This window comes from Martes martes, assembly GCF_963455335.1.
Source record: "Martes martes genome assembly, chromosome: 7".
NCBI classification, from domain to species: Eukaryota; Metazoa; Chordata; class Mammalia; order Carnivora; family Mustelidae; genus Martes; species Martes martes.
Genome location: NC_137894.1, coordinates 506,620 through 533,093, shown reverse-complemented (window position 1 = coordinate 533,093; position 26,474 = coordinate 506,620). Strand labels below are relative to the sequence as shown.

At 62.0% G+C, this 26,474-nt stretch overlaps 1 protein-coding gene across 1 annotated transcript in view; it reads right to left on the bottom strand.

Annotated features, from left to right (window-relative positions):
* TBC1D2B (TBC1 domain family member 2B) overlaps window positions 1-26,474 on the bottom strand; it is a gene marked incomplete at its 3' end in the record, with an annotated part of 57,104 nt that extends 30,630 nt beyond the window's left edge. The window contains exons 1-3 of the mRNA XM_080808380.1: window positions 26,167-26,474; window positions 11,896-12,049; window positions 5,272-5,437 (exon numbers count right to left, since the gene is read on the bottom strand). Of these exons, the coding sequence (XP_080664506.1) occupies window positions 5,272-5,437; window positions 11,896-12,031 (302 nt within the window). The 5' untranslated portion in view covers window positions 12,032-12,049; window positions 26,167-26,474. The remainder of the gene's footprint in view (window positions 1-5,271; window positions 5,438-11,895; window positions 12,050-26,166) is intronic.

Sequence of the window (26,474 nt, the reverse complement as noted above, 5' to 3'; positions counted from 1 at the left end):
CACAGAACACAAACCCTATGCCTATCTTCAAACCACAGTGGGACTGAACTAGAAATCAGTAACAGAAACATTAACGAAAATCCCGAAATATGTGAATAAATAACACACTTCTAAAAAAAACCACACAGGTCAAAGAAGAAATCTTAAGATACATTTTAAAATGTTTTAAACTAAATGAAAACGAAAATGCAATTTATCAAAGGTGGTGGGACACAGCCAAAGCAGTGCTCAGAGGGATGTGTATAGCCCTGAGTGCACACAGTGGAAAGGAAGAAAGATCTAAAAAGCAATATTTTTTTTAAAGATTTTGTTTATTTTTGACAGAGAGAGACAGCGAAAGAGGGAACACAAGCAGGGGGAGCTGGAGAGGGAGAAGCAGGCTCCCCACTGAGCAGAGAGCCTGATGTGGGGCTCGATCCCGGGACCCTGGGATCACAACCTGAGCTGAAGGCAGACATTTAATGACTGAGCCGCCCCGGTGCCCCTAAAATCAATAATCTATGCTTCCACCTCCAGAAACTTTTTTTAAGAGCACAAATCAAATCCAAAAATAAGGAAGAAAAGAAATAATAATTAGAGCAGAAACCAATGAAATTGTCAACACGAAATAAAAAAAAAAAATCAATGAAACGAAAGCTGGTCCTTTGAAAATATGCATCAGTTCAATGAGCCTCTTGTCAGGCTGGGAAAAGAGAGAGAAAACACAAAGTACCAAGATCAGATATAACACGGGGGACTTGGTTACAGATCCCACAGAAACAGAAAAACAGAAATTCTGTAACACAAATGTGATAACTTAGACGAAATGGGCCAGTTTCTTGAAAGATACAATCTGCCAAAATTCACACAAGGAAAAAACGATCTGAGTGGTCCTGCATCTGTTACAAATACAGACTCAATAATAACCTTCCAACAGGAGACACCAGGCCCAGATGGGTCCGCGGGTGAGTTCTACCCACCATTTAAGGAAGAAATTACACCCATGCTGTCCACCCCCTGCCAAAGGATGGAAGCAGAGAGGATACTTCCTAACTCACTCTGCGAGGCCAGGATTCCCCAGACACCAAAATCACAAAAAGACATTAAAAGAAAACCACAGGCTAATGCCTGTCATGAACACAGATGCAAAAATCCTCCACGAAACACAAGCAAATCAAATCCAACAACATATAGAAAGAATGACGCCCACACCCGGGCAGACTCATCCCGGCCATGCAAGACTTGCTCCACATTTGAAAACTCATTAATGTAACTAAGGACTAAAAATAAATCACATAATAGGTTCACACCAATAGATGCAGAAAAAGCATGTGACAAAACGCAGCTCCCGCTCATGATAAAAACTCCCGTTAAACTAGGAATAGAGCGAACTTTGTCCACTTGATAAGGACTATCCACAAAAACCCTACAGCCAACATCCTAGTTAATGGTGAGAAACTCAAAGCTGTCCCACGAAGACGAGATCCAGTGCAGGGACGTCCCCTCTTACCGCTCCTGCCCAACACTGTGCCGGAAACCTGTGCTCACGTAACAAGGCAAGAAAAAGAAATTAAAGGTATACAAATAGGGAAGAAAGACACAACTGTCTTTGTTTAAGATGACATGGTCATCTATATAAAAACTCTGAAAGAACAAACAAAAACTCCTGAATTAATAAGCAATTACAGCAATGTGGCAGGATACGACATTCATACACAAAGCCTTCGTTCTCCTACAGACCAACAGCAAACAGGTGGAATTTGAAATTAAAAACAGTATGAATTACCTGAGCACACCTGAGCGGAACACATGGGAGTATCTGTGTGTGTGTGCGCGTGTGTGCGCGCGCGTGAGAGATTCACGTGAGGAACGCCACGAAACTGACGACTGAAGTCAAAGAACAACAAAGTAATGGACAGACATTCCACGTTCATGGGTAGGAAGACTTAACATCATCACGATATCAGTTCTTCCAAAACGGATCCCAGATTCCACACCATCCCAGTCGAGATCCCTGCTGGGTGTCCTGTGGATGTCGACGAACTGATTCTAGAGTGTACACGGGGAGGCAGGAGACCCTGGACAGCCAACACCATGTCGACAGAGAAGAGCTAAGCTGGAGGGCGACGCCGCGGACCTCAAGACTGAGTGTGAACCTACCGTCATCGAGACAGGGTGACAGCAGAGAAAAAACTAATACACGCACGGGACGGAAGAGAGAGCTCAGAGACACGGCCCGGTCAGTACGGTCCACTGATCCCAGACAAAGGGGCAGAGGCAGCCTCTCCCACAGATGTCGCTAGAACAGGCAGACGCGCACACGCCAAGTCCGAGTCGAGACCCAGACCTTACACTCTCCACAACGACCCCCTCAAACGCGTCACAGACCGAAATGTAAAACGCAAATCTGTGAAACTCCAGAAGATCGCGCAGGAGAAGACCTAGACGCTCTTGAGCATCGCGACGCCTTTTTAGATCCGACACCAAAGACACAGTTAATGGAAGAAATAACGACCCACGGGACTTCACGGCAACTGAAACGTTCTGCTCTGGAAAGACAGTATCGAGAGAACTGGATGACAAGCCGCAGACTGGCAGCAAATATTTGCAAAGGGCACACCTGACAAAAAAACTGTCATCCAAAATACACGAAGAGCTCTTACAACTCAGTGAGAACCCAACCCAGGCACCATGCGGGCCGAAGACGTGTGCCACGGGACGGAGGAGTCACGGACCTCCCCCCTGAAGCTCAAGTAACTGTAAATTATTTGAATATATAGGCAAGTTAACTTAATTTATAAGTAAATTCATTGAATTTAAAGAAAAAATAAAAAGAAAAAAAAGTGGTCCAAAGACCTTAACGGGCACCCACCAGAGAAGACACAGGATGCCAGTAAGAGAAAGATGCTCTGTGTCACAGGCCCTCGGGGAAACGCGGATGAAGACATCAGTGACCCCCGCCACACGCCTCGCAGAACAGCCAGAACCCGGAACCCCAGGAACCACGTGCGAGCAAGGACACGGGGCGCCGAGACTCTCCCCTACGGACAGCGCGAACGCAACCCCGCTGGGCACTGTGCGAGACAGCTGGGCGGTTTCTGACAGCAGCACACACACGCTCCTTGGCATCTACCCGAGGAGTCGAGGACTTCGGCCACATGAAAACCCGCATGCGGACGTCCCCAGCGGCCCTGTCTGCAACTGCCAAACTTGGGAGCACCAAGGACGCCCTTCGGAGGGTGACCGGACTAACGGGCCCCCACATCTCGACGATGGATACCATTCAGCACGAAACACAGAGGAGCTCTCACGCCGGAAAGACAGGGAGGAACCTCGAGTGCGTATCACCAAGTGGAAGAAACCGATGTGAAAAGGCCAGCGTTCTAGGATTCCAGCAAAACGGACCTTCTGGAAAAAGCAAACCTATGGAGACAATGAATTGATGAGTGACGGGCAGCGGTGGGGCTGGCGGGGGAGGGAGACGAGCAAGCAGAGCGTGGAGGGATTCTGGGGCCGTGAAAATCCTCCGCGTGATACTGTGATAGACAGACACACGTCGGCACACCCATGTCCGGATCCACGGGGCACAGGGCAGCAAGCGTGATCCTGACGTGCATGACAGACTCTGGGTCAGTACGACACGTCAGCGCAGGCTCGTCCTCGGTAAAACATATGCACTCCGGTGACCACGGGCATGGGGACACACGTGTGGGGAGAGGGATGTGTGAAAACTATCACCCCCTCAACTCAGCGTAACCCTGAAACTGCTCTAAAAAAGGGAGTACTGGGAAAAAGACAATTTGGGGGCACACGGGTGGCTCGGCCAGTTAAGCATCCGACTCGACTTTGGCTCAGGTCGTGATCTCAGGGTCGTGGGATTGAGCCCCGTGTGAGACTCTGCACTGGGCGTGGAGTCTGCTTGAGAGTGTCCCTCTCCCTCTGCCGCTCCCTGCTGACACCCCTCTCTCCCCCCGTCAAAGAATAAAAATAAAAAATTAAAGAACAAGGTAGTTCCGTGCATGTCAGCATGTGAATACCTTCAAGATATTAAACAGTAGACAAAGGACCTAAGGGGGGGTCTCTCCAAGGATCTACAAGCGGCCATCTGCACGCAAGAAGTCACTCAGTATCGTGAGTCACTGGGGAACGCAAATCCCAACCGCAAGAGTCCCGCTCCCCAGTGCGGATGGCGAGGGCCAGGAAGATGGGGGACCGCCAGCCCCGGGGAGGGCGTGGGGGGGCCCTTAACCTCCAGCCACGCTGGTGGGGATGCCTCATGCGCAGCCTCCAGAATGGCAGGCAGGTCCCCAGAAGGTCACGCAGACTTACCGCCCAGCCCGGCAGGGCCACCCCAAGCATGGACCCAGGAGAAACAGAAACACGTCCCCATAGACCCCGTCCCAGCATCGGCAGCCGCGCCATTCCCGACAGCCACGACGTGGAAGCCACAGCACGCCCATCCACGGCAGGACGGACACACACAGTGTGCTCTGTGCACAGAACAGAGTGTCGCTCCGCCGTACCGGTCCCAGGGCGCATGCAGCCGCCAGCGCAGGGTCAGGGCCCACGGGCTGGGGGACAGAGCCGGGCACCTGTCCGCGAGGGGATGCACAGGACGGGCAGACCCGCCGAGACAGAGGCCATCGGTGGTCACCAGGGGCGGCTGGGAAGCGGAAAGGGGCTGCTAGCGGGTACGAGGGTTTCTGTTGGGGTCAGTGGGGATGAAAGTGTCCTAAAATTGGTGGCGTGATGGCCATTCTGCCACGAGTACTAAAAACCACCGAACCACACGTTTTAAATGGGCAAACAGCATGTACGTGAATTCTATCTCAACAAAGTCTTACACACTCACACTCACGCACACACACCAGCCCTTGCCCCCCCGTCCCCGCTCACACACCCGCCAAGGGCGGATGTCTGCAGCACTGGCTGGAGCAGCTCCAGGGCCGGGGAAGGGGGCTGGCCCCGGGGGGAAGACGCGCCAACTCAGCGGCCTGGGGGCCTTGTGACCTCAGACAAACTCTTCCGGGCTGGTTTCTGTTTCTGCAGCCTGTGGACCGTGCGACCCGGCTCACAGAGCCGAGCGAGCGAAAACCAACCCCGCGTGAGCACGTCTGGCGCAGGGCGAGCCGTGCAGCACACCCTCTGCACACGCTGAGAAAATGCCCCCGTGCCCGAGCGGACCGGGCCAGCGGCAGGTGCACGGCGCTTTCACAATCTACGTGCAGAATCATGACATGTTATCAGACACAACCCACGTTCAGTTTCATACGCCGCTTTCCAAAGACTCACTTGAGCTCAGTGCCCCACTGTTTGAAAGAGAAATTAATGGAATTTGGGTGCCCGGGGGCCGGCTGGTGAGCTGCTGCTTCTCCTACCAGCTCTCCGGGGGTGGTTTCCACAGCGAGGACGTTTCTGGCTTTCTCTGCAGAAGCATCCGGATGTGTGCAAACGACATCTGAAAGACAGGCAAACAGAGGTCAGTCCTCCGCCGTTCCACACGGAACTCTGCGTCCCACGTGAGACACGGACCCGTGCGCGATCGGCCACGGGACAGAAACCGTGGTGGCGTCAGTCACCTAAGGCCCTTCCATGTCTGTGATGGGGCCGGGAGGGACCAGGGTCCCCTGCACGGTCTCACAAATGAGCACAGCGGCAGGAAACTGTGACCAAGGTCCACTCGCCTGCGCCGATGAGGGCTGACTCCCGGGATCCGCCGTTACGCAGAAACGCAAAGTGCCCATCAGACCGACCACGGACGCCGCCTCTAAGAAAACGGGCAGAGGGGAGTGTCCTGCACACACTTGCTAATACTGGCGGTGGCGACCCGAGGAAGCAAGCTGGCACGTCCCAGAGCAGTGGTTCAGAAAGGTCACAGGAACACAGGCTCTCAGGGGCGATCAAACCTCAGAAGAGCTTTAAAACGTAAGCTTCTGAAACACCGAAGGTTGAAACAGCTGGTGTGTAGGATTTGCTTCAAAATACCAGAAAGTGGGTCAGGGTGTCCAGGGAAACCAGAAGGGCCCGTGAAGCAGGAATTCTGGGAACCACCCGGGACATGTGGGGTCATGTTATAGGTTCTCTTTGCATAAAACTCCCCATAGTAGAACTTCTTCTAACGTTTTGAAAAACGTCCCCAACTGCAAATACTTTGCGGGCTCCGCGGTGGTATCCTCCGCTCCCCGAGGGCAGGGATGTTTGTAGACAGAGGACGGCCTGCGCGCCCGTCCCCACCACAAGGAGCCGCCCCTCTGGCAGCAGTGACCCTCGCTTGCTGGGAGGCAAAACCAGGAGCGGCCTGAGCATGGACACCGAGGAAGACGCGGCTTCTCGCGGGAGGAGCCAGATCTGAGCGGCTCAGGAGGGTGTCCGCGGAGGGCCCTGGGCGCTGGCGGGGAGACCGACCCCAACCACGGGCATCCGCCGCACAGGCGCAACACTAAGCGACCGGGTAGCATGGGAAGGGCTCGGAGAACGCGCGGGGAAAGCACAGGGTGGGAGGGCGGGGGGGGCCGTGTATCCGTCGGGAGAACTCGGCTGCAGCCCCAGAGTGGGCTCCTGAGAGGGACAAGCAGGAGGGGCGCTGGGGGACAGAAGAACGGGGGGGCGGGCAGCGGGCTGTAAGACTCAGTGATGGAGGCCGGAAGTCACACCTCATCACAGTTTCCCGATTCTCGGTTCGAGTCACCACTGTCGGTGAGCACGGCGTGCTCGGCGCGCGGCCAACCAGAACACGTCTGGGAAGGACACACAAGATAACAGAAGGTCACGCAGGAGCAGGGAGCCCCTGGCACCCGGAGCCTGGGGTTCTGGAAGGCGCCGCAGGGACCTCGAGGGAGCGGAGGAGGGACCCCGCCCCCCTCCAACCACAGCAGCTCCTCTTCCCTCCTTCAGACGGGAGCCCCCGAGGTCTCACCTGGGAAGAGTTCCAGTACACACAAAACGAGGTCAAACACTGTGAACCGGGTCCAGCCCCCTGGCCCTCGGGAGACAAACCCCGCACAGCAGGTGCCATGACCGTACCGTCCAGGGTAGGCGGCCCCCAGCGGGGACGGCACCAGGCGGTGGCCCACGAAGGGCACACCCGTTCCTTCGGGAAATGGCAGCAGCCGAGCCCAGGAGGCCAAGGGCTGGTCTTCGCAGAGCTCGCAGCGAAGACCCACAGGCTGGGCCAGGACGCGATGCCCGGGCTCCCGTCTGCAGCCGGGCCAGCTCTCCTTCTGCGTGGCTGGGGGCGCAGCGAGCGGCGGCCCTGCTGTGGGCGCGGGCTCCCAACCTTCCTGGAAAGCACCTCCTGCCCGGAGAACCCCAGACCCTGGGACCCCCCCGACCCCACACACACCAGAAACGCTTCCGAAGGAGCATGAGCCTCAGGGGCCAGCTGCAGACCAGGGCCGGGAGGCCCGGGACGATGCCGCGGAACACACCGTCTCTGAAAGTAACTATTCCACGTGAAAAAGAAGCAATTTCCCAGTTTTGGTACGACTGTCATTTTGCCTCGTCTTCGGTTTTTACATGAGTGTGTGAGATTTCCTTACTGAAGAACAGCGGCAGGCTTGCCCTCCCCCCGCAGCGTTCGCGCATCAGCATTCGGGAGCCGCCAGGAGGGGGACGTAAACTAGGTCACGGCAGGGTTTCCCTGGAGTCCGCCGGCAGCCACCGGATCCCCCAGCTCCCGTCGCCGGAGGCTGCGCTGAAGGCTTCCGGCCTCAGATGTTCTCTGCTCTTTTCCAACATCTTCAAACCCGGCAACTCGGACGCATCCTGACAGCAGGGCTCCCCGTCCTCGCGGCTGCTCCGACACAGCCCGGACGCCAGGTCGTCCACACAAGGGGGAAGGCCACTCCCACAGGCGGCACAGAGCACGGCAGAAGAGGGTCTCCCTGGGAGCTGGAGGACAGCGCGGGCTGGACAGGAAAATGCTTCTTTCCCCGTTATCAGAGTGAGGTTTTTTGGTTTTTTTTTTTTTTAATTTTATTTATTTGACAGAGAGAAATCAGAGCTAGGCAGAGAGGCAGACAGAGAGAGGGGGAAGCAGGCTCCTGCTGAGCAGAGAGCCCGATGCGGGACTCGATCCCAGGACCCCGAGATCATGACCTGAGCCGAAGGCAGAGGCTTAAACCACTGAGCCACCCAGGCACCCCTATCAGAGTGAGTTTTAACCCAGATCGCGAAGCAGTGGTCAGAGCTGTGGTCAGAGGCAGAAGAGATATCTAAGTGAGGGCAGTGTGCGTCCTCAAGCGCCAAAAAGGAGGGGCTCCCTGGGCCCCCAACAGGCCAGTCCACGCATCGGCCTGGCTGGTTCCACCCCGGGCATAGCCTTGTGACCAGCAGAGGACAGGGGCTCCCACGCCCTGAGGACCTGGACCACAGACGAATAAAAGACGGAGTGATGAGGGACCAGGGTGGGAGGCCCTGTACGCCTCAGAAACCCCACGCGTCTCCCTTCTGACCTGCCTCTCCTGTCACGTCCCTTTGAGAGACCCCAGAGTCGAGGCGGGGACCACGCCTGGCAGACGACTTCCCTCTCCCGCCTGCGCCACTCCCCACCTTCTGCTCAGACCCCAGCCTCGGCACCAGCCCCGACCCAGCTGGTCCGCACCCCCGCCCCCTCTGTCCATAACCAGGCTCCAAGGAGGCCCCTTCCAGGTACGACTGGAAGCCATTGCCCTACACGTGCCCTCCCTTTCCCGGCCTGACGTGAGGCCAGACGGCATCTGCTCACAGACGGGCCGCGTGCCCGCGTCCTGGGAGCTCTCCCCACTGGGATCGGCTGCCTCTCGGGCACCACACGAGAGTCACCGCGACTTACGCTTCCAAGCAGGTCACAGAGAGGAACAGCCTCTCTGATCGGCTCACGGGGTGACAGGTCTGCATCCCGCCTCACATGGGCCTTCCCTCTGTCCCCGCAGTCCCTGCACAGACCCCGGCCCCGCCGGCCCCGAGAAGGAAGTGTGTGGTCTCCCCTCGAACCGTCCGTGCTGCCGTTTTCTTTAGGAAGCACGCCGCGCTCAGCCGGGTGTCTGGGCGCTGGTGTGCCTCCGTGGGCCCGGACTTGCCGGAGCCTCGAGTGACAAGGTGTTGTCACCCCTGCGGTTTGCCGTCAGTCTACGTGGGAAGTGAGCGCAACAGAAGGAGCTCTGTGCGGCTCCTGGAACGGGGCCCTCGGCCTCTTGCGCCAGCTTCCGCGGGTCTGGCCGCCTCGTGCCCAGCAGCTGGGAAGGGCTTGGAACCCCGCCTTTCGTCCTTGCCAAGGACTCCTTTGTGTGGAAACTAGGTCTTCACCACCCCAGCGCCCAGATGCGCGGAGTCCGTGTGCGCGGCGCGGCGATCCCGCGGGGGCCGGGCTGCGGGCAGGAGGAGGAGACGGACGCAGCCGAGCCACCCCTCCCGTGCAGCCTTGCGAACGTCAGCTGCAGGCACGAGACACAAAACACTGAACTCTGGAGAAGGAATGTTCCGGAGGCCAGCGGGTGATGTGCCGCTCAGGGCTCCCCACAGCCCTTCCTTCCTCACAGACGCTGGTGGGGACGTGGCCATGGGCTCAGCTCAGAGCCCCGCCTCTCCCGCTCCCTCCGGGCTGGGGACAGCCACGCCGCACTGGCCAGTGAGGAGGCGGAGGCCAGGGACCCCGGCAGAGCGCCTCCTGTCCGCCCCCCGCGGCACCGCAGCAGGCACGGAGAGCTGCCCCTTCAGGCCCGCGAACGGAAACGGCTCGGCCAGCCGCGGACGGAGCCTCCCGAGACAGACACGGCCCTGGGAGTCAGGCTCCCCACGGACGACCCCAAGGGAACCCTCGCCCACTCAGAATGACACTTCCACAGGTAACGAGTCTGCCCTCCGCCCGTCACGGCACCAGTGTGAGGGGTGGACAGCTCGTTCCCATTCCAGCCAGTGCCCTGGGCCTCCCCTCCCTCCCTTCTGACCCACCTCCAAACCCTCCAACCCTTCCAGCACCCCCCGGCCCCGCCCCCTGCCAGGGCTGTGGCCACCACGGCTTCGAGCGGGACCCCAGACCCGTTCCGCCCGCTGGTCCCTTCCCCCGCACTCGGCACGTCCGACCTGTCGCTCACCCTGCTCTCGCTCGTCTGCGATGCCCCTCCGGGTCTGGGCCCTGACCACCCACCCAGCTTCGCTGGCCTCTCACGGAGCCAGACACCCGAATCGGCTGCTCCTTCCGTATCCCGAGGCCGCCCTGGACTCACCGCCCCTCACGGCGGTCCAACCGGCCCAGGCCCCTCACCTGGCCACACAGTCCTCGAGGACACAGACTGTGACTTCTCGGTCCTTAGAGCCCAGATGCACAGCACACGGGCCAGACCATCCCCGCCATTGAGCAAACAGGCTCAGGCAGACATGCCGGGCGCAGTGTGGTGGGGCTCAGCACCCCTCCCGACGGCCTGGTAGCGTGAAGCTCACGGGCCCTGGGCCTCCCAAGACGCACAGTCGCCTGCCCCCGGAGCTGTCATTCCCAAGAGCCTCCCCCACAGCGACGTCAGGGGCCGCGGACACTGGCGGGACCACACGGGGTGAAAATGAGAATGTCCCAAACCAGGGTGCGGTGAGCACAGAGAGCGGGAAGATTATTTTTAATGCAAATCAGAGTTCTAAACACCTTCAGTCTAGCGCCCTGGGTCTGCCAGATGCACCCCGTCCTCGGAGTAAAGGAGCAGGGGCAGCGCACTGGCTTGGTCGCTACATCCTGGACCTCTGGCCCTCGAGGTCGTGAGTCCAGGCCCCACGCTGGGCGTGGAGATTATAAATAACTACAACTGAAGAACAAAGGAAGGGGACCGACTGGTGCCCCCAACCTCGAGGGACCGGCGGCATCACGAATGTGCTAGGTCAGTCTCGAGGTCGAGACCGAGTCACAGGCTGCTTCTGGTCCGAAGCCCTAGGACAGCGGCTTTCAAACCCACAGCGGAACCGTGACGGAGCACCGAGGGCCCCTCGGCTCTGTGTCATCAGCGTGGACACCCCCGAGAATGAGCTGAAGGCCTCACGGGACCGCGTGCGGACAGGTGTGACACGCGTCCAGCTCTGAGTCACTGCGTGTGGGGACAGGCGTGACGTGTGTCCAGCACCACATCACTGTGCATGGGGACGGGCGCGAAGCGCGTTCAGTACCATGTCACTGACCACAGGGTCAGGCCGCAGGACCTGGCGAGCACTCGGGGGAGAGGGCAGCAGGGGCGCACGGGCGAGGGGGCCTGCAGGGGAGGGGCTCTGCGGGCAGCTGTCTCCCAGGCTTGCGGGGAACTCAGTGGAGACGGTGCTCCGTGGAGCAGAGGGCCACGCGGGCATCAGGAAGGGCAGACCTCACCCCTCCCTCGGACTCTGGCGTGTGGGCCCCCACGCCTGGCTTCAGGCCTCCGCGGCCTGCCCTCTCCCTGGAGGAAGCCAGGAGCCCGGAGGTCAGCAGGCACGCGCGTTCCACAGTCACGAGGACGTCAGGGCCTTTCACTGTTGATACTGGAGTAAGAAGCCCCCTCCTCTCCACACTGAGACCATCCGCGAGTTACCAAGAGTCGTGGACAAGCCACATATCTAGACTGAAAGGGAATCGGTTAAAGTCTCCCTCGGGGAGAGGACGGGAGCACAGGCTTTGAGGATGAAGCGCATACAAGTGACTGTGAACACGTGGGGGGGGGCGCCTCACCTTAGGGGGCACACGCGGGCAGGACAGGGGTCACCCTCGCCTCTCGACTGCACGGGGAGCCAGGCACGGCCTCAGCTGACCCCCAAGGTCGTCCTCAGGCTGGAGTAGGACTCCGTACGGGGAAGCACCCGGAAGCTACAGAACGCCACCGTGGGAAAGGGATGGTCGCTACTTTGGGTGGGAACTTGCATCGGGCTGCCCGCCGCGGCCAACGGCTGTGTGCGAGGAACGGACGCGGATCCCCTCCTGTGGCTTACCTGGGTTGTCTCTGGCTACGAGACCCTTAGAGAAATCCCCGGGGGTCGGGGAGGCCCTGCTGTCCCCCTTCACCATGTCCAGACCGCTGCAGTACTCCCACCGCTTCTGCTGGAGCTCCTGCAGCCAGTAGGTCATGAGCTGACGGTTAGGAGCCTGCAAAGACGGAAGGGGAGAGCGTTACGGCGGGACGGGCGGACGCGCTCTGCCCGCGGACCACAGTGGTGGGAAGCACAGGTCAGAGAATCTGCCATCGGGACACCCAGCACGGACAGTGGGAGCTCACCCCGGGGCGAGATCCTCCCACGTGCGGGACCTGGAAGTCTCGGCCCACGGAACACCGTCCGCAGGCGGTTTCGGGGTGGCTGGATGGCCTCGCGGCCCTTGCACGTGGCACAGGCATAAAGCCCGTCGAAAGCTCACACCTCGTGTAGGCCAGGGAGCCGTCCTGGGCGTGTCACGTCGAATAACCCTATTTCCACCCGTGAGCCTCTGGGAGGGCGTCCACGGGCACCGCAGGCTGGACTCGGGCGAGTCCGATGGCCACTTTTCCCACTGATGAGACCAAGTGGCGGGAGGGGTGCCAGGTCGCGGGCCCTGTCGCGACCCCCGCCACGGTCCCTGCATGGCGGGCACCAGGGCAGATGTGCTTGTAGAAGAATCCTCGGTTGAAAGGGGAAAACCAGGCTGGGGAACAGTTAGACACCTCGTGACGCTCTCTCACTAAACTCCCCAGGGCAGAAACAAACATGAACGTCACATGCTTTCAAGGTCTGACCCATTGTTCGTGTTTCAGAAGTCTGGTCAATACGGCAGGGAAAACCGCCTCGAGGCGATGATTAACTAAGGTTCCTTCCCTTTTTAAAATCTGGAAAGCTCTGAGTGCATCTCGACCTCAATCCCGAGCATCCCGCGGAGGGCTCCGGGGCTGGCACGGTCTGCGAGGAGGCGGGAGGGCCGGGGAGGCCCTGCCGTCAGGCGCCCAGAGCCCTGGACAGACCGGCAGAGGCGGCAAGGCTGGGCGGCACACGCGGAAGTCCGGCCGCTGCCACCGTGTGTCCACTCGGCGTCTCTGCACAGAGGGAGGGCGGAGCGGAGGGCCGACCCCTCCCCGACCTGATTAGATCACGATCACTAACAAGGATCTGGGTCACCCCGGGTTCAGTCTGGGTTCACCACGGGAAGTTCATCTCCAGACCTGCCCAGCGCAGCGGCCCCCGGACACACGCGGCCACAGAGCGTGGGAAATGCGACGGGTGCCATAGGACGGAACCCTCTGGAGGCCTTGGATTGTCTCATCCGTACTTGAACACCGAAAGCACGCCTGTCACACTCCCACTGTGTGCTCCTCACTCGGGCTGCGCTGGACCGTGATGGGAAACGCAGTCCACTCTGGGAGCCGAGGCTGGTGGGAAGGCCGGGGGGTGAGACGCAGCCTTGGGAACTGAAACGGAGGCCAAGGGCAGCGGGTTTCTGGGGCGACCCCACTTCACCCCTCCACGGGGCTGTAGGACTCAAGATGTCATCTCCAATCTTCAACCACGGAGATGCCAACACTGTTTAGGGACCAACAATGGGTCTGGCTCGTCCAGCTGATGGCTCACATTTCTGTACCTCCTCTGCCCTTCTCCAATGGGGTAAGTAGGACCCTCAAGCGATCTGGCGTCACAAACATCCCCACGAGCCCATCACCAGCAGTGCCCCCCAGTGAGCCCCAGACCGGCTGGGGACACAAGCCAGTCCATTGTAAAGCCTATCGCCACCACACTGTATCTGCCCAGCACCCACCTGCCACAGGGACGGGGAGCAGGACTGGGAGAGGGGATCTGCCCCCGGCCCCCCATTTACAGGGCTCTAATCCCAAATTCTGGACAGCCAGATGGGCATCCCAATCATGCTGGAAGGGGCAGAGCCAAGGCTCAGCTGAGACACAGTAGGTGCCCGTGACAAGCGTCCAGCAGGAGGCCAGGTGCCAGCGTCTGCCATCTGCAGACTCACCAGGGCCATATCCTAAGTCTCTCAGAGCACCAGTCTGCCGAACTCCTCTACATCCTGCAAAGCCCAATGCAAATGTTACCTCCAGTGGACGTTTCCCTGAGCTGAGCCTGCAAGTTCTCTCCATCCTCTCAACAGAATCTCACCACAACACGTAACCCAGGTAAGCTTCCCGTGGACGTAGGCGCACTCCTCGTGTGTCCCTCATCAGCCTGAGTTCCCTGAAGCCGGAGGTCAGACCTGCTGCTCTCAACATGGTCCCCGATGCTGACATACTCGGATATTCTACTTTCTCCTCATGCCCAGCTGCTCCTCATGCTCCAAGGCTGCTAATCCCAGCCAGACGGGGCACCGGTCCCGGCACGAACCACATAGGACACCTTGGACAGCTGTACGTGCCAGCGTCTCAGGGGCCAGGGGCTGGACTCGGACTGGGCAGGTATGGCCCTGATCTGAGGCACCTGCTGCACGGAGGGGCCGCATCACATCGGGTCAGAGGATGAAAACCAGGCCACCCACATCCAGCCTGACGTGGAGTTCAGCCCTCAGTGGCCGAGAACCACATGATGCTCTAGCTGCTCCCACAGACTCGGTCCCCAGGCCTCCAAACCCACAAGCCCGCATGTGGGGAGAAGGGCCCCAGCCCCCTGTCCCTTCTCCTGGACACTCCCCCCAAGCCTGGCTCTCACCCCAGGGCGCAGAGAAGTCCTGTCATAAAGTCATCTGGTCACCACTCCCGGCAGGCAGGCGTGTTCCCGGGGGAGGGGCTGGTGCAGCGACCCAGCAGTCATGGGAGCGGGGTGCCCCCCACCCACACCGCCAGCTCACGACCCCTGGGCTGAGCTCTGCACCCCGGGGTCTCCAGCCCTGTGGGAAAGAACTCAGCCACACAAAGCTTGTCCCCTTTGACCCGCGTCATTCCTGGGCCTCTATCGAAAGGAATCCAAAAGAGGGCAAAGGGAAAGATGCCGTGTATACAAAAACGTTGGTTCATGCGCTCGGCAAATATTTACTAAGTGCCTGACTTGGGCCAAGTGCCGGTCCAGGCCGGGACGCAGAACTGGGTGGGACCGGCGGATTCCTGCCTCGGCCACACCCAGGGAGCAACGGTTTCCTTCACAACAGCAATCAACAGCTAGAAGCGCACTCCCCATCACAGCCGGAACACGAAAGGCCTGGCCTCGGAGACAGAAACCCTCAAACGGGGCGGAAACTTCCCAAAATCCTGTTCCGCGTTCTAGAGGAGCTCATCAAGACGCAGCAAGGAGACCACAAACTCATCTGAAGTTTACACTCAGTGATCCTGGACAAAACAAGGGGAGCGTGGGGCTCTGCCCTTCCAGGCACGGAAACCCATGAGGAAAGCGCCACCGGGCCCAGCGGGCGAGCCCCGGAGTCCAATGCAGAGCTGAGCTGGTATGCAACACAGGGTTCCAAACAAAATCAGAAGAAAGACTCACAATTCGACTATCACAATTAGGACAGCTGGTTAGAAATTTGCAAAGAAAGAAAACGAAGTCAAATTTGGTTCCAGATTTGAATGTACAGTAAGTCATTAAATCACCCAAAGAAAATGCCTACATGATCAAGTTTCTGTCTCTTTTTGCATCCCGCGACAGTAGCCAAGCAGATTTCTGCCGAATTTCGAAGGTGAGCCCGGGGGTCTGACTCTGGCCCACCGTGATCCACGCAGAAGCTCCCAGCAGAGCGGAAGGCGCCTTTGCTCAAGCACCGCTGGCGGCCACCACAGGGACCGCGCACACCTGGGAGGGACCACTGCTCCCCGCGGCTGAGCCCCAGACAGAGGGCCCAGGGACAGGCCTTTGAGGGTTGCTTCCTGCACGTGGCCCGGCCCAGGAGTCGGCTCCAGGCAGGAGGCGCGGGTCCCACGGGGCGATGATTTTCACCAGAAACAAAGGGGAGTTACTACTGCAACAGTCCTAGTCTCTTGGAACGTAAAGACCTTTCCACTCCCAGAAAGGAAGGCACAGAGAAAACTGTCCCGAACAACACATCCAGAAGTAGAAGAGAAACGAGAAATGGAGACAGACAGCAAACAGCCTGCAGGGGCCGGAGGTGGGCGCGGCCGCCCTTGAGGGGGTCGGCGCGGGGATTCCTGTCCGCCTGGGAGCTCCCACTCACTCTCATTAACAAACACCACAACAGAGGGCCGGGGGCTCAGTCGGTTGGGCGTCTGCCTTCCGCTCCGGTCATCATCATGGAGTCCTGGGCCCGAGCCACGGGCTCCCTGCTCAGCAGGGAGTCTGCCTCTCCCTCTGCCACTCCCCCTGCTTGTGCTCTCTGTCTCTCAAATAAATGAATAAAAACCTTAAAAAAAAAAAAAACCCTCAGCACATCGTAGACTTGTATTTCAAACAACAGTAACGACCCAGGTTTGCTGTGCAACTCTGGGAAACGCAGGAAAAAGAGCACCGGACCGCCAGCCCTTCACCAGACGGGACAGCATCCACCCTTCACTGTGACTCCTTCCCGACGCTCTCCTGTCCCCCAGCCCGGTTTCCTTCAAACCGAGCACGACAGACTGTGATGTGTGTCCCACACTGGTGACAGCATCAGACACCATCAAGGACACCACCGCCCTGGGCCGGACGTCGGGTCGGACTGAACGCGGGGCACACGCGGTCAGGGGATACGCACAGCCGTCAGGCAGCATTGTCCACGTACCCCAGTGTCAGCACCAGGGTTGGGCACCTGATGTCTGGGCTCACAGCCCGTGTGCCGAGAGCGGCAGGGCCCAGATGCCCCCTGGGGCGGATGTGAGTGACGGCAGGAACATCCTTGCCCCTCGCGGCTCCGAGGGCCAAGCAGCTCACGCGCGGCCAGCCGGGACCGGCGGCAGCACGCCGGCCGCACCTGCTCTCCCGTCTCCACCGTCCCCCGCAACCTCCCAGTGGGTGGGTGTCTCCGTGAACATTCAGCCGGGGTCTGGGGTCCTTGCGGTCTCATGAGGAAGAGGAGGGAGCGCACGCCCAAGACTGCACCCATCTTCCCAGCACCCCGGCGGGACCCACAGCCACACAGCTGTCCTCAAGGGCTGAGCATGCTGGGCTCTGGGCAAGGACGCCGGCTCTGCCCGGGCACAGACCGGGGTCGGCATGGCTGCATGGGGTCAAAGCGAGCGCGGCCGCGGGTCCCCACGGTCCCACGACCCCGCACCGAAGACACTTGTCACACACAAACCACAGGGGCGAGAGGAGCACCTTGGACCACGTGCAGGAGAAGCCGCGCTCCAGCCCAGAGGCCCCAAGAGGTGACGACTGTCCATCCCTCCACGCCCACTCCCTGCGCTCTCCTGGCTCTCCCGACGGAGCCACCTTGCCCCGCAGCAGCGAGCTGTCCTCAGCGTCCCCCCACTGCAGACCTGGCGAAGTCACATGGGCCCCGTGCTTCCAGACTCCCTGACGATGTCCGTGTGCCGCGACCCACCCCGCACCCGTCTCCGCGGACAGCGGCCTGCCCCGTCGCCCGCAGAAGCTGACTCAGCTCCCACAGCCCAGACTCCGGCTGCACCAGCAACCGCCTGAGAGCTCCTACTCCCTCCCCCACACCCAGCCCAAACGCCCCCCCAGAACCAATCCTGCAGAATGAGGACACAGCACCCCTGTCGTCCACGTGGGGTGCAGACTCTGGGCTCCCGGCAGAGCCACGGAGAGGAGGGTACGCACGGGGTGGGCTCCCATGCCCACCTCACTCAGCATGTCGCGTAAGAAGACATCGCAGCTGCTTGTGGGGAGGGAACTCTGTTTCCTACCCCTGAAGACGGATGCCTGCGCCCCAGGACGCATGTAAGCAACGAGGATGCCATCAGCAGCCCGATGACAGAAAACTCAGATGAAATACAGACTACAGCCACGTCTGGTTAATAACTTTAGGTCCTAAACTTTCCTTTGAATGTTTCCAAGTCACGGGCCTGGAAAGATCTCAGACGAAACGGATGTGAAGCCTTGCATGTGGGCCGGTGGCAGACGCCAGGAAGGGGCCCCAGGTGGCACCTCTGGGCCCTGGACAGTGGAGAGCGGCGGCTGCTGCGCACGCGTCCACACGGCCCTCCTCCGGCGGCTGCTGCGCACACGTACCTCTTACCTCGTCACACGACCTTCACATTGGCATTTTCACATTCTCTATCAAAGCAGTCACACGACTGGGACCGCAACCCATCTCAAAGGCTGAGCAAGAAGCCAGACCCCAGGAGCGGTGCCCTCCCTGCCGCCCACTTGGGAGGCGGATGTCGGCTCCCTATTACCACTCAGGCCCCTTCTTTGGATAAACAAATCCGACACAGCTCTCCCTCCCGGCGCCTTCCCGGTGTCCGGGAGCCTCACAGAGATGAGCGAGCAGAAGCCAAGCCAGGGACAGGGCCCCAGACACGGAGCGAGGTGGAGCACGCTTGCAGGAAAGGGGCCCCAAAGACAAGGGCTGGGGGGGGGGGCTGGGCCAGGTGACAGACTCGAGCCGCTCTGCTCTCCCAGCAGCAGGACGAGGGCATGTGGCCCCCCACAGACCACGGGGCTGCATCCCCGTGGCCCCGTCAGCTCTGCTGTCTCAGTCGGGGACAGCCAGGGCTCTGCGAGCTCAGAGAATGAGAAGCTGAGGCAGCCTCGGCCAGCAGCCCGCGGGACCGCCCGCAGCACCCCTGCCTGGGACGGTTTCCACGCACCATGAAGATTTAGGAACTGGGGTGCCAGGCTCCACCCGCCAGAGACCTAGGGGGCAGGAGAGCGTGGCAGCGGAGATCCACAGCCCTTCAGGCACGTCTGGGAGGCACGCTGGTCTCTAACGGTAATTCGGGCTGAGCCGTGTCTCAGGAAAGGGTTGGGTGGCTCCTCGATGTCATTCTGTCTCTCTCCCTTCACTGGGTGAAGCCTGGGGGCTCTGGCAGTCCTCACCAGCTGCGCGGGGTAACACTCTCCGAACACCCCTGGAGGAGCGCCCGCACGCAGGGCAGCCCAGGTCCCTAGCAGCCGGCACGGGGGACCCAGACCTCAGGGCCTCGGGGGATTGGGGGCCCCAAACCGCTGCTGGTAGAAACTCGGAATGCAAAGTAGAAGCGCAGACAGAAACCACAGAGCGTTCACCCGAGCGTACGGGCTCACGCCTCACTGGCCTCGCCCACGCAGCCTCGCCAGCTCCAGTCCGCACGGGGAACGGTGACCACACGGGGCCGCTCGGTTCTTGGCGGGGGAGGGGCGCGGCCACCCGCGGTCCAGGACGGCAGCGGTCCCCAGAGACAGGCGCGCAGGCTGTGGCGGGAGGGTCGGGGCATCCTAAGCTGTGGGTTCCCGGGGCTCACCCTGGCCCACCAGCTGCACCGGGGTCTCTGGGGCGAGCCCGCCGTTTGCATTCTCCGCAGGCCTCTCTCCTGTTTGAGAACCACGGTTCTGAGCAACGTGCTTCCTTCGGACGCAGCCGGGCAGCCGCGAGAGCGCTCTGCCAGCACGCTGCCCGTGGGCCAGGACGCGGGGGGCGCGGTGCGAACCCTGCAGCCAGGCAGGTGGGCACGGCACACAGGCAGTCACAGGACAGCCCAGCCGCCGGGACCTGTGCCCGCTGACACGAGCCGCCCGAGGGAGGGCTCCCGACGTGACCCGCACTTCCCGCTAAGTCGATGCCTCCTGGAAGCGCGCCGCCTGCACTGCTCGCGTCCGGCCCCCACGGGACTCGCCGTCTTGAAGCCACGCCGCAGGAGGAGACAGGCGGACGGTCAGTCTGGGGGCCAGTCCATCCCTGCCCCACGTGAGCCTGCCGATCACGGCCAAGGGCGGAAACACGACGTGTACTGCACGGAGCTGCTGGGTGCGTGCGTCCAGAGACGGCCCCGGTGTCAGAGCTGCCACCACCCCGCCAAGGGCCTGCTCCCCAGTGCTGGCACCTCGGGTCATGGCCCCTTCAGCTCCGACTCGGGGACAGTGACCCCGTAGCTAGAGCACGCATGGACTTCCTCCAAGTCACCGAGCCGCTTAACGACACCACCCCGGTCACAGCCCGGAGCAGTCCGGGCACACCCCCCGAGGCCAGAGGCCACGGCTGACCCCCGCCAGGCACCGCGCTGACTGGCCACAGTGCCCCAGGACAGTCAGGCCAGCCTGTCGGCCACCGGTCTTCCCTGGACATCACAGAGCTGGAAGGGAAACGAAATAATCCCTCTAATCCAAGATCGACACCTCCCAGGACAGGGCCCGCCCACCATGTCCACCCCGTCCACTGCCGGGCCTGCCATCCGACACTCAGACAAGTTCTCTGCCGAGGGGCACGCGGCACGAGGACCCGGGGAATGGTCCCAAGGACGCAGCTCTGGACCCCTCCGCACCAGGCTCCAGCTCCCCATGTGGTCAGCCTGAGAAAGGCCAGCGAATGGCGACACAGACCCCCGCCGGACCAGGGACACATCCGCGTGCGCGTGAGAGGCTCTAAGTGTTCGAGCAGCTACAGTTCTACCCAAACCTCCCGGCTCCCAGCCCCCTTCTCCAGGGAGCACTCCCGACAGCCACTGCCCAGGCCTTCCCAGCTCTGCGGTGCCCACAGAAATGGTCACAGAGACCACAGCCGTCTGGCCCTGGGACATATCCAAGCTGGTCCCTGACATACGGGACTCCCTCCTCTTCATCCCTCTGGGAAGACGCCACACGGCCCCCAGGGTCAGGATGCGGGGAGCCTCGGACCGTCACGCCCCACGCGGACGAGGACGAGGACGACAATTACACTCTCCCTGCAAGGCCGTCAGGAGCCGGCGTGTTTGTCAAGTCCCCGCACTGTCATCTCCGCAGTGCACGGGACGACGGCTGTCATGTCTGCAGGAAGAGCGAAAGGCTCACCACTTACCCGGCGGGGCAGGAGCGGACAGACAGACCCCGTGAACCTCCCAGGTTCGTGGGAACCCGCTCAGCCGGCCAGAGAGGCCTGAGCGCCGACGGCCTGCCTGACCTCCCCCTACACGCCTGGGACACAGTGCAGAGCCGCAGATAATCCCTGTCCTGAGGCGGCATGCGGTGCCCAGATACCTGGACAGGACTGGACCCACCTCGGGGCAGTGTGTGCCCCTGGGGTCTCCTGTGTAGCCTGAGAAGCCACGGCTCATGGGGCAACTGCAGGGTCCACAGGCTCCCCGGGAGCGTCTCCTCCTGTGCTGCCGGAGTGTCCCAGTCACGGGGTTCTGCAGGTAGGTAGGTGTGCGGCGGGAGGCCCATCAGGAGCCCCGCGGCCTCCAAACAAACAACCCCCCACGGCGCTCACTCTGGGCCGGCGGCCAAGCCCCACGGAAGCCCGGGCCGACAGCAGGCAGGCAAACGGCCCCTCCGTCGTCGTTCAGACCCGACTACACAGCTCTCCAAGAAGTGACTACCCCCACCCAGAGAGTCATCTCTACACTAACGGGGTCTTTCCTGTCCTCGGGGGGAGGCCAACGTCTGAATGCCGTTCTGACCACACAGGAAGGCTGTGGGTAAAGCGCCCGGGCAAGGACACCTGTCCAGCCCTCGGGAGCCTCAGGGCGGTGGCAGCTGGTGTCTAGGCCTCAAGCCTGAACGTGCGGGGCCCCTCCCCGTTTCTCAAGAAACAGCTGCCCCCACACGGGAAGGAAGCCGGCACCGTGCACGAGAGCGACGCGGGTGGGGGCGGCGGGCATTTGCTGAGGGTGGTCACGAGGGGCGCTCTGGGGCGGGCAGTCCACCCTGCAGGGCAGGCCCAGGGCACGCGAGCCCCCCGCGTGGCCCCCCAGACCCCGCGCCCCCTGCAGTGCCTAAGGAGCGAGGGGCCACGGCGGCCCCACCTTCACGTCCACGTCGTTTGGGGCCTTTCTGCCAGTCTGTCATCCGCACGGCAGCCCTTCCCACCAGGACCCAACGGTCCTCCCACGTGGTGACCTGAGAGCGCCGGGCGGGACCTGCCTCGGTTTGGAAACAACCTCTCAACCCCCGCTTAGAACTCTTTCCTGATTCCTGCAGCTCTGGCCCCAAACGCCTCCCCCTCCAAAGGCTGTGCCCCCTTCTCCCCGGCTGCACCCCCAAATCCCTGAGGCCTGCCACCAGCACTCCCACCTACGCACCTCTGCTCCTGCCACGCCCCCTCCCCCTCCCCCCTGCGGTCAACACCAGCCCAGTCTTCACATCTGAGTGAGTCTGTCCCACCCTCCCCTGTGAAGGGTCCGGCCCGTCACACACGCTCACACCTCGTTCCTCCCACGCTGCGGGGCGCCCGTGCTGTGACCCACGTCTGTCTCCCCACGCGACAGAGAGCCCCGCCCGGCAGGAACGGGCTCACGTCCGTCGACCTGTAGGCCCAGGGCCTCAGCTCAGGCTGAGTGAGTGAGAAGGGCCGCAGGCCCCCCGAAAACATGTGGGTCTGTGACCCACCGCCCGGGGTCACACCCGGCCCGCTGCCTGTAAACATACCCACACGCCAGGAACGGTTTTTACGCCGTTAAATGGTTGGAAAAAAACGGAAAGAACAGTGCTTGGCGCCGTGTGAAAATCACGTGACATTCCAGTTCCGGAAACACTGCTGCGCTCACCCCGCGGCGGCTCCTGAACTGCGACAGCAGAGTAGTCGGAGGCGGTGCGATGGCGAGACCCGAAATATCTCCCGCACGGCCCTGACGTCCAACACTCACCGCGGCTACACCGGGGTCCTCGGCATCCAGCCAGGGGCACGACCCAGCACAGCCGGAAGATCAGGACCCTCTGTGCCCCGGGCAGGCCGCGTCCTCCCTGCAGAGCTGATGCCTGCTGGGTTCAGTGGGCGCTTGCGCGCGCCCCGAGGGGAAAGGGTCCCCAGACACACTGGAGGGTCTGGCTTACCGTCCCAGAGGCCCAAAGCCAGTGCTTACTGGGCGGCCCCCGTCTGCGCCCTCCAGACTGTGCAAAAGCCGCTTGGAAGCTGGGAATCGAACTCTAGGAAGTGGGGTGCAGGCCCGGCGTAAGGCGCGCCGGGCCAGGCAGCAGGACCGGGCAAGCCGCTGGGAGCGCGCGTGAAGGACACTGCGCCGGCCTTTCGGGACGGCCCTGGCTGGGACGCCCAACAGACCCGCGAGGAGCGGAGTCAGGACAACGGGCCGGAGGACTTCTCGGAGGACCCAAGTGGGAGCCTTCGGGCGGGAGCGCTGGGCAGGACCCCGGCGCTGGCAAGCAGAGCTCCCCGCCCTCTTCTGTGGGGGACACGCGACGATTACCCAAGCTAAGAAATGTTTGTCATTAAGCTGGGAGCAGTTTCAACACCAGAGAACGTGCACCCTTCCCACAAAAGTGCACTGAGACTGAGGGTGCGTGACTGGGTAGTTACGCGGCTCAGAAACCACCCCAAGTCCATCTGAGCACCGAAAGGCCCCAGGCAAGGGGTGGAGAACGGGGAGTTCATCGCCGGCTGCCCCGGGGCTGCAGAGGCCCAGCAGGGGAGGCGGGTTCCCGCTCACGCTCCCCCCCCACCCCAGCAGTCACGCGCCAGCCTCACCCAGAACCATGGTCCCCTGCTCCTCACACCCCTGGAGCGCCCAGTGGGCCGCCTCCCCACCCCCGTTCCGGCGGCGCAGGCCTCAGCCTGACCACCCTGGCGGCTTCCGAGTGTTCTGATGCTTGTTTACTGCGTGGAAAGGACAGAAATCAAATGCAGTGAAGGGAAAAACACCAAACCTTCTCTCATCCCAAACCACGGATGTTCCGGCGCCGGCACCCACCCCGTACCTCGGGCACTCGCTATTCCCGGAGTCCCGACCTTCAGAGGGGGTCTTGTTCTGGCTTCCCGACCTCAGGCACATCCCAGCCCCTCTCTGGCCTCCGTCCCCTTGTCTGCAAAACACGGCGCTGGACCAGATCCCCGAGCTCAGCAACAGAGAAGCTTAGCAAGAAATTCCAATATCAGCTTTCATTAAGACTCAAGTAGTAAAACGTTTCGAAAAAGCCCAGCGAAACCACAGCTGTGCCAGAGGCAGCCGAGAGACGCTTCAAAACAAGAAACACATGATAACGCAAGGAGGAAATTGCTGACTTTTCTTTGCTTTATAAGTCATCTGCCCAGGGATGTGGTATCTGTAAAATGATACGCGACCAGCCGAAGCCTGAGCTGGGCTTAGTCCCTGGCAACCCTAAGACCCCGCCGCAAATCAGGGGCTCCCCTGGCCGAGGGGCCCTCGAGCCAAGCACTAACGCTTACAGGACCTGACAGGTGGCAAGGAAGGTGAATGGCTGACCCCCACCTCCACCAGCAAGTTCTACTCCCGCGGCTCCAAAGGGACGCCCTACACCAAAATGCATCCTCTCAGAGTGTGCCCCTGCTCCGGACCCCGCCGTCTCCTCAGCTCCCTTCTTCCGAAAAGCTCTGCCGGCGCTCCCACTCCCAGTGTTTCTGCAGACCCTCAGCCTCGGGCACCCCGTGCTACCCCGTGACACTCAACTTCCCGTGTTCGTCACTCAGGACTCCACGTGAACACGGATTTCCTTTTTTAAAATATTCTGAACCTACAAGTAGATGGACGGAATGCTAGAAAGCGCCCTGGAGCGCCCACCACCCAGTCCTAGAAACAAACACTTGCAAACACACCAGACGCCTACAAGCCCCCCTCCTGCTGCCCGTCTTCCTACGCGGCTCGTGCATCCTAAATCCAGGGCGCATCACCCCACGCGACTCCCCACTCACCACACGGCACAGACCATGGCGGGACCTTTTCGACCCTTCCGTCCATGGTGCCGCAGGCAATCCCCCGTCCCGTCTCCTTGTCCCGTTTTATGCGCGTCTGCTGTGCGACGGCGCTAGCTGTCATCCCTTCAGGCTCTCTGCTGTATAAACACTCCGTTACTCGGCTGTGCCACGTACTCGGCCACAGATGCTCCTCGTCATTTCGCACGAGGGCCCGTGCCAGACAGTCCCGTACTTCCAGACTGCTCACAACCCCCTAACAAGGAAGGCGAGCGTCCCCCTAGACCAGAGGGGGCTGGGGCACACAGGGGTGGGAGCTGGCAGACCCAGGCGAGCTCGGGCCCACTGGGCTCTCCCACCACCGTCCCCGCCTGGTCCTCCAGGCCGCGTGTGGGGTCGTGCCTCCGTGACTCACATTTCTGTCCATGAGACGACGGACAGAGGGCTCCAAAGCCGGCTGAGAGAACCTGAAACAGGACGCTCCATTTTCTCTTTCAACACACAATTCCACAGGAAATCCATCCGACACTCAGGGCCCGCGCGCAGTGAGGACAAGCGTTTCTCCGGCAGGGGTCCCCGAGCGCTCCCTGGAGCCATTCCCAAGTTTACACCAACCGTTTCCAAGTCAGCCGGTCCTGCTGCACGCTGCAGAAGCAGGCCGTCTGCACCCACCCAGAGAGGGCACGGAGGGGCCGGAAAGGGCCCGGGAATCACAGCGGGCCTAAGTGGCCGCGGCTGAGCCGACCAGGCTGTAAGAATGGCCGCGCTCGGGGAGGTCCCCGGGACCGTCGGGGGCTCAGAGGGCTGAGGGAAGCAGGCACACCCACCGCGCTCCGGCCTGGGAGAGCGAGGCCGCAGCCAGCCCAGCCCTGCTGCTGGGGACAGAGCCCAGCCTGAGGACGAGGGTGGGGGCGCCCCGCAGCCAGGCAGGGAGCGAGGCCAGGAGAGAGGTGTGAGCCCCAGCGCCAGGGCCCCTGGGGCAGGAAGGGCCCCCAAGGCCAGGGGAGGCCGCGGGGCACCAGGACCCCGACTGGTGACTCTAGTCCCGGCCCCTCCGCCGGATGTCCCACGCGGGGTTTCTGTGCGACAGGACAGAGGACGCCTGGCCCGGGCCGGGCAGACCCGGCGGGAGCAGCCCCCTCCCACGTCCCCCCCAAAGCAAGGAGCAGAACAGGCTCGGCCGCTTCCAGGCTGCGCGACCGCCGCCGACGCCCCTGCCCCGCGGGGCGCGCACCGCAGGCGGCCACCGGTGGGGGCCCTGGGGCGCACCCCCGCCAGGGGCCCAGGGTCACCCCGCCCCTACCCCGGCCCGAAGCGGCAGCGGCAGCGCCAAGGGGCGGCGCGGGGCGTCCGCGTCGCGCGTGGGTGAGCCCAGGTGAGGGGCGGGGGGCGGGGGCCGGGGCGAGGGGGGCCGGGGCGAGGGGGGCCGGGGCGAGGGGGGGCGGGGGCGCGGGGCGCCGGGGAGGGGTCGCCGGGGCGAGGCGGGGAGGGGGGCGCCGGGGCGCGGGCGCGGGGCGGGGGCGCGGGGCGCCGGGGCGAGGCGGGGAGGGGGGCGCCGGGGCGAGGCGGGGAGGGGGGCGCCGGGGCGAGGCGGGGGCGCCGGGGCGCGGGCGCGGGGCGGGCTCCGCTCCCACCTTGAGCACCGTGACGGCGCCCGCGCTGTGCACCTGGAAGTGCGCGGGCGGCTCGGCGCCGGGCTCGGCCGCCTCGTCGGGGCCCGGGTAGCTGAAGCAGGCGTCCGCGATGTCCAGGCGGCCGAGCGGCAGCGCGTCCTGCGGGCTCTTGAAGTAGTAGAGGGAGCAGCGGCGCGCGTCGAACACGAACCAGCGGCTGCGGTAGCCGCGCAGCGGGCCCTTGCCCGACAGCTTCTGCAGGTACCCGCACAGCCGCGCCGGCTCCCGCGCCCCCGCCGCGCCCTCCCGCGCCTCCTCGTCGGCCCGCG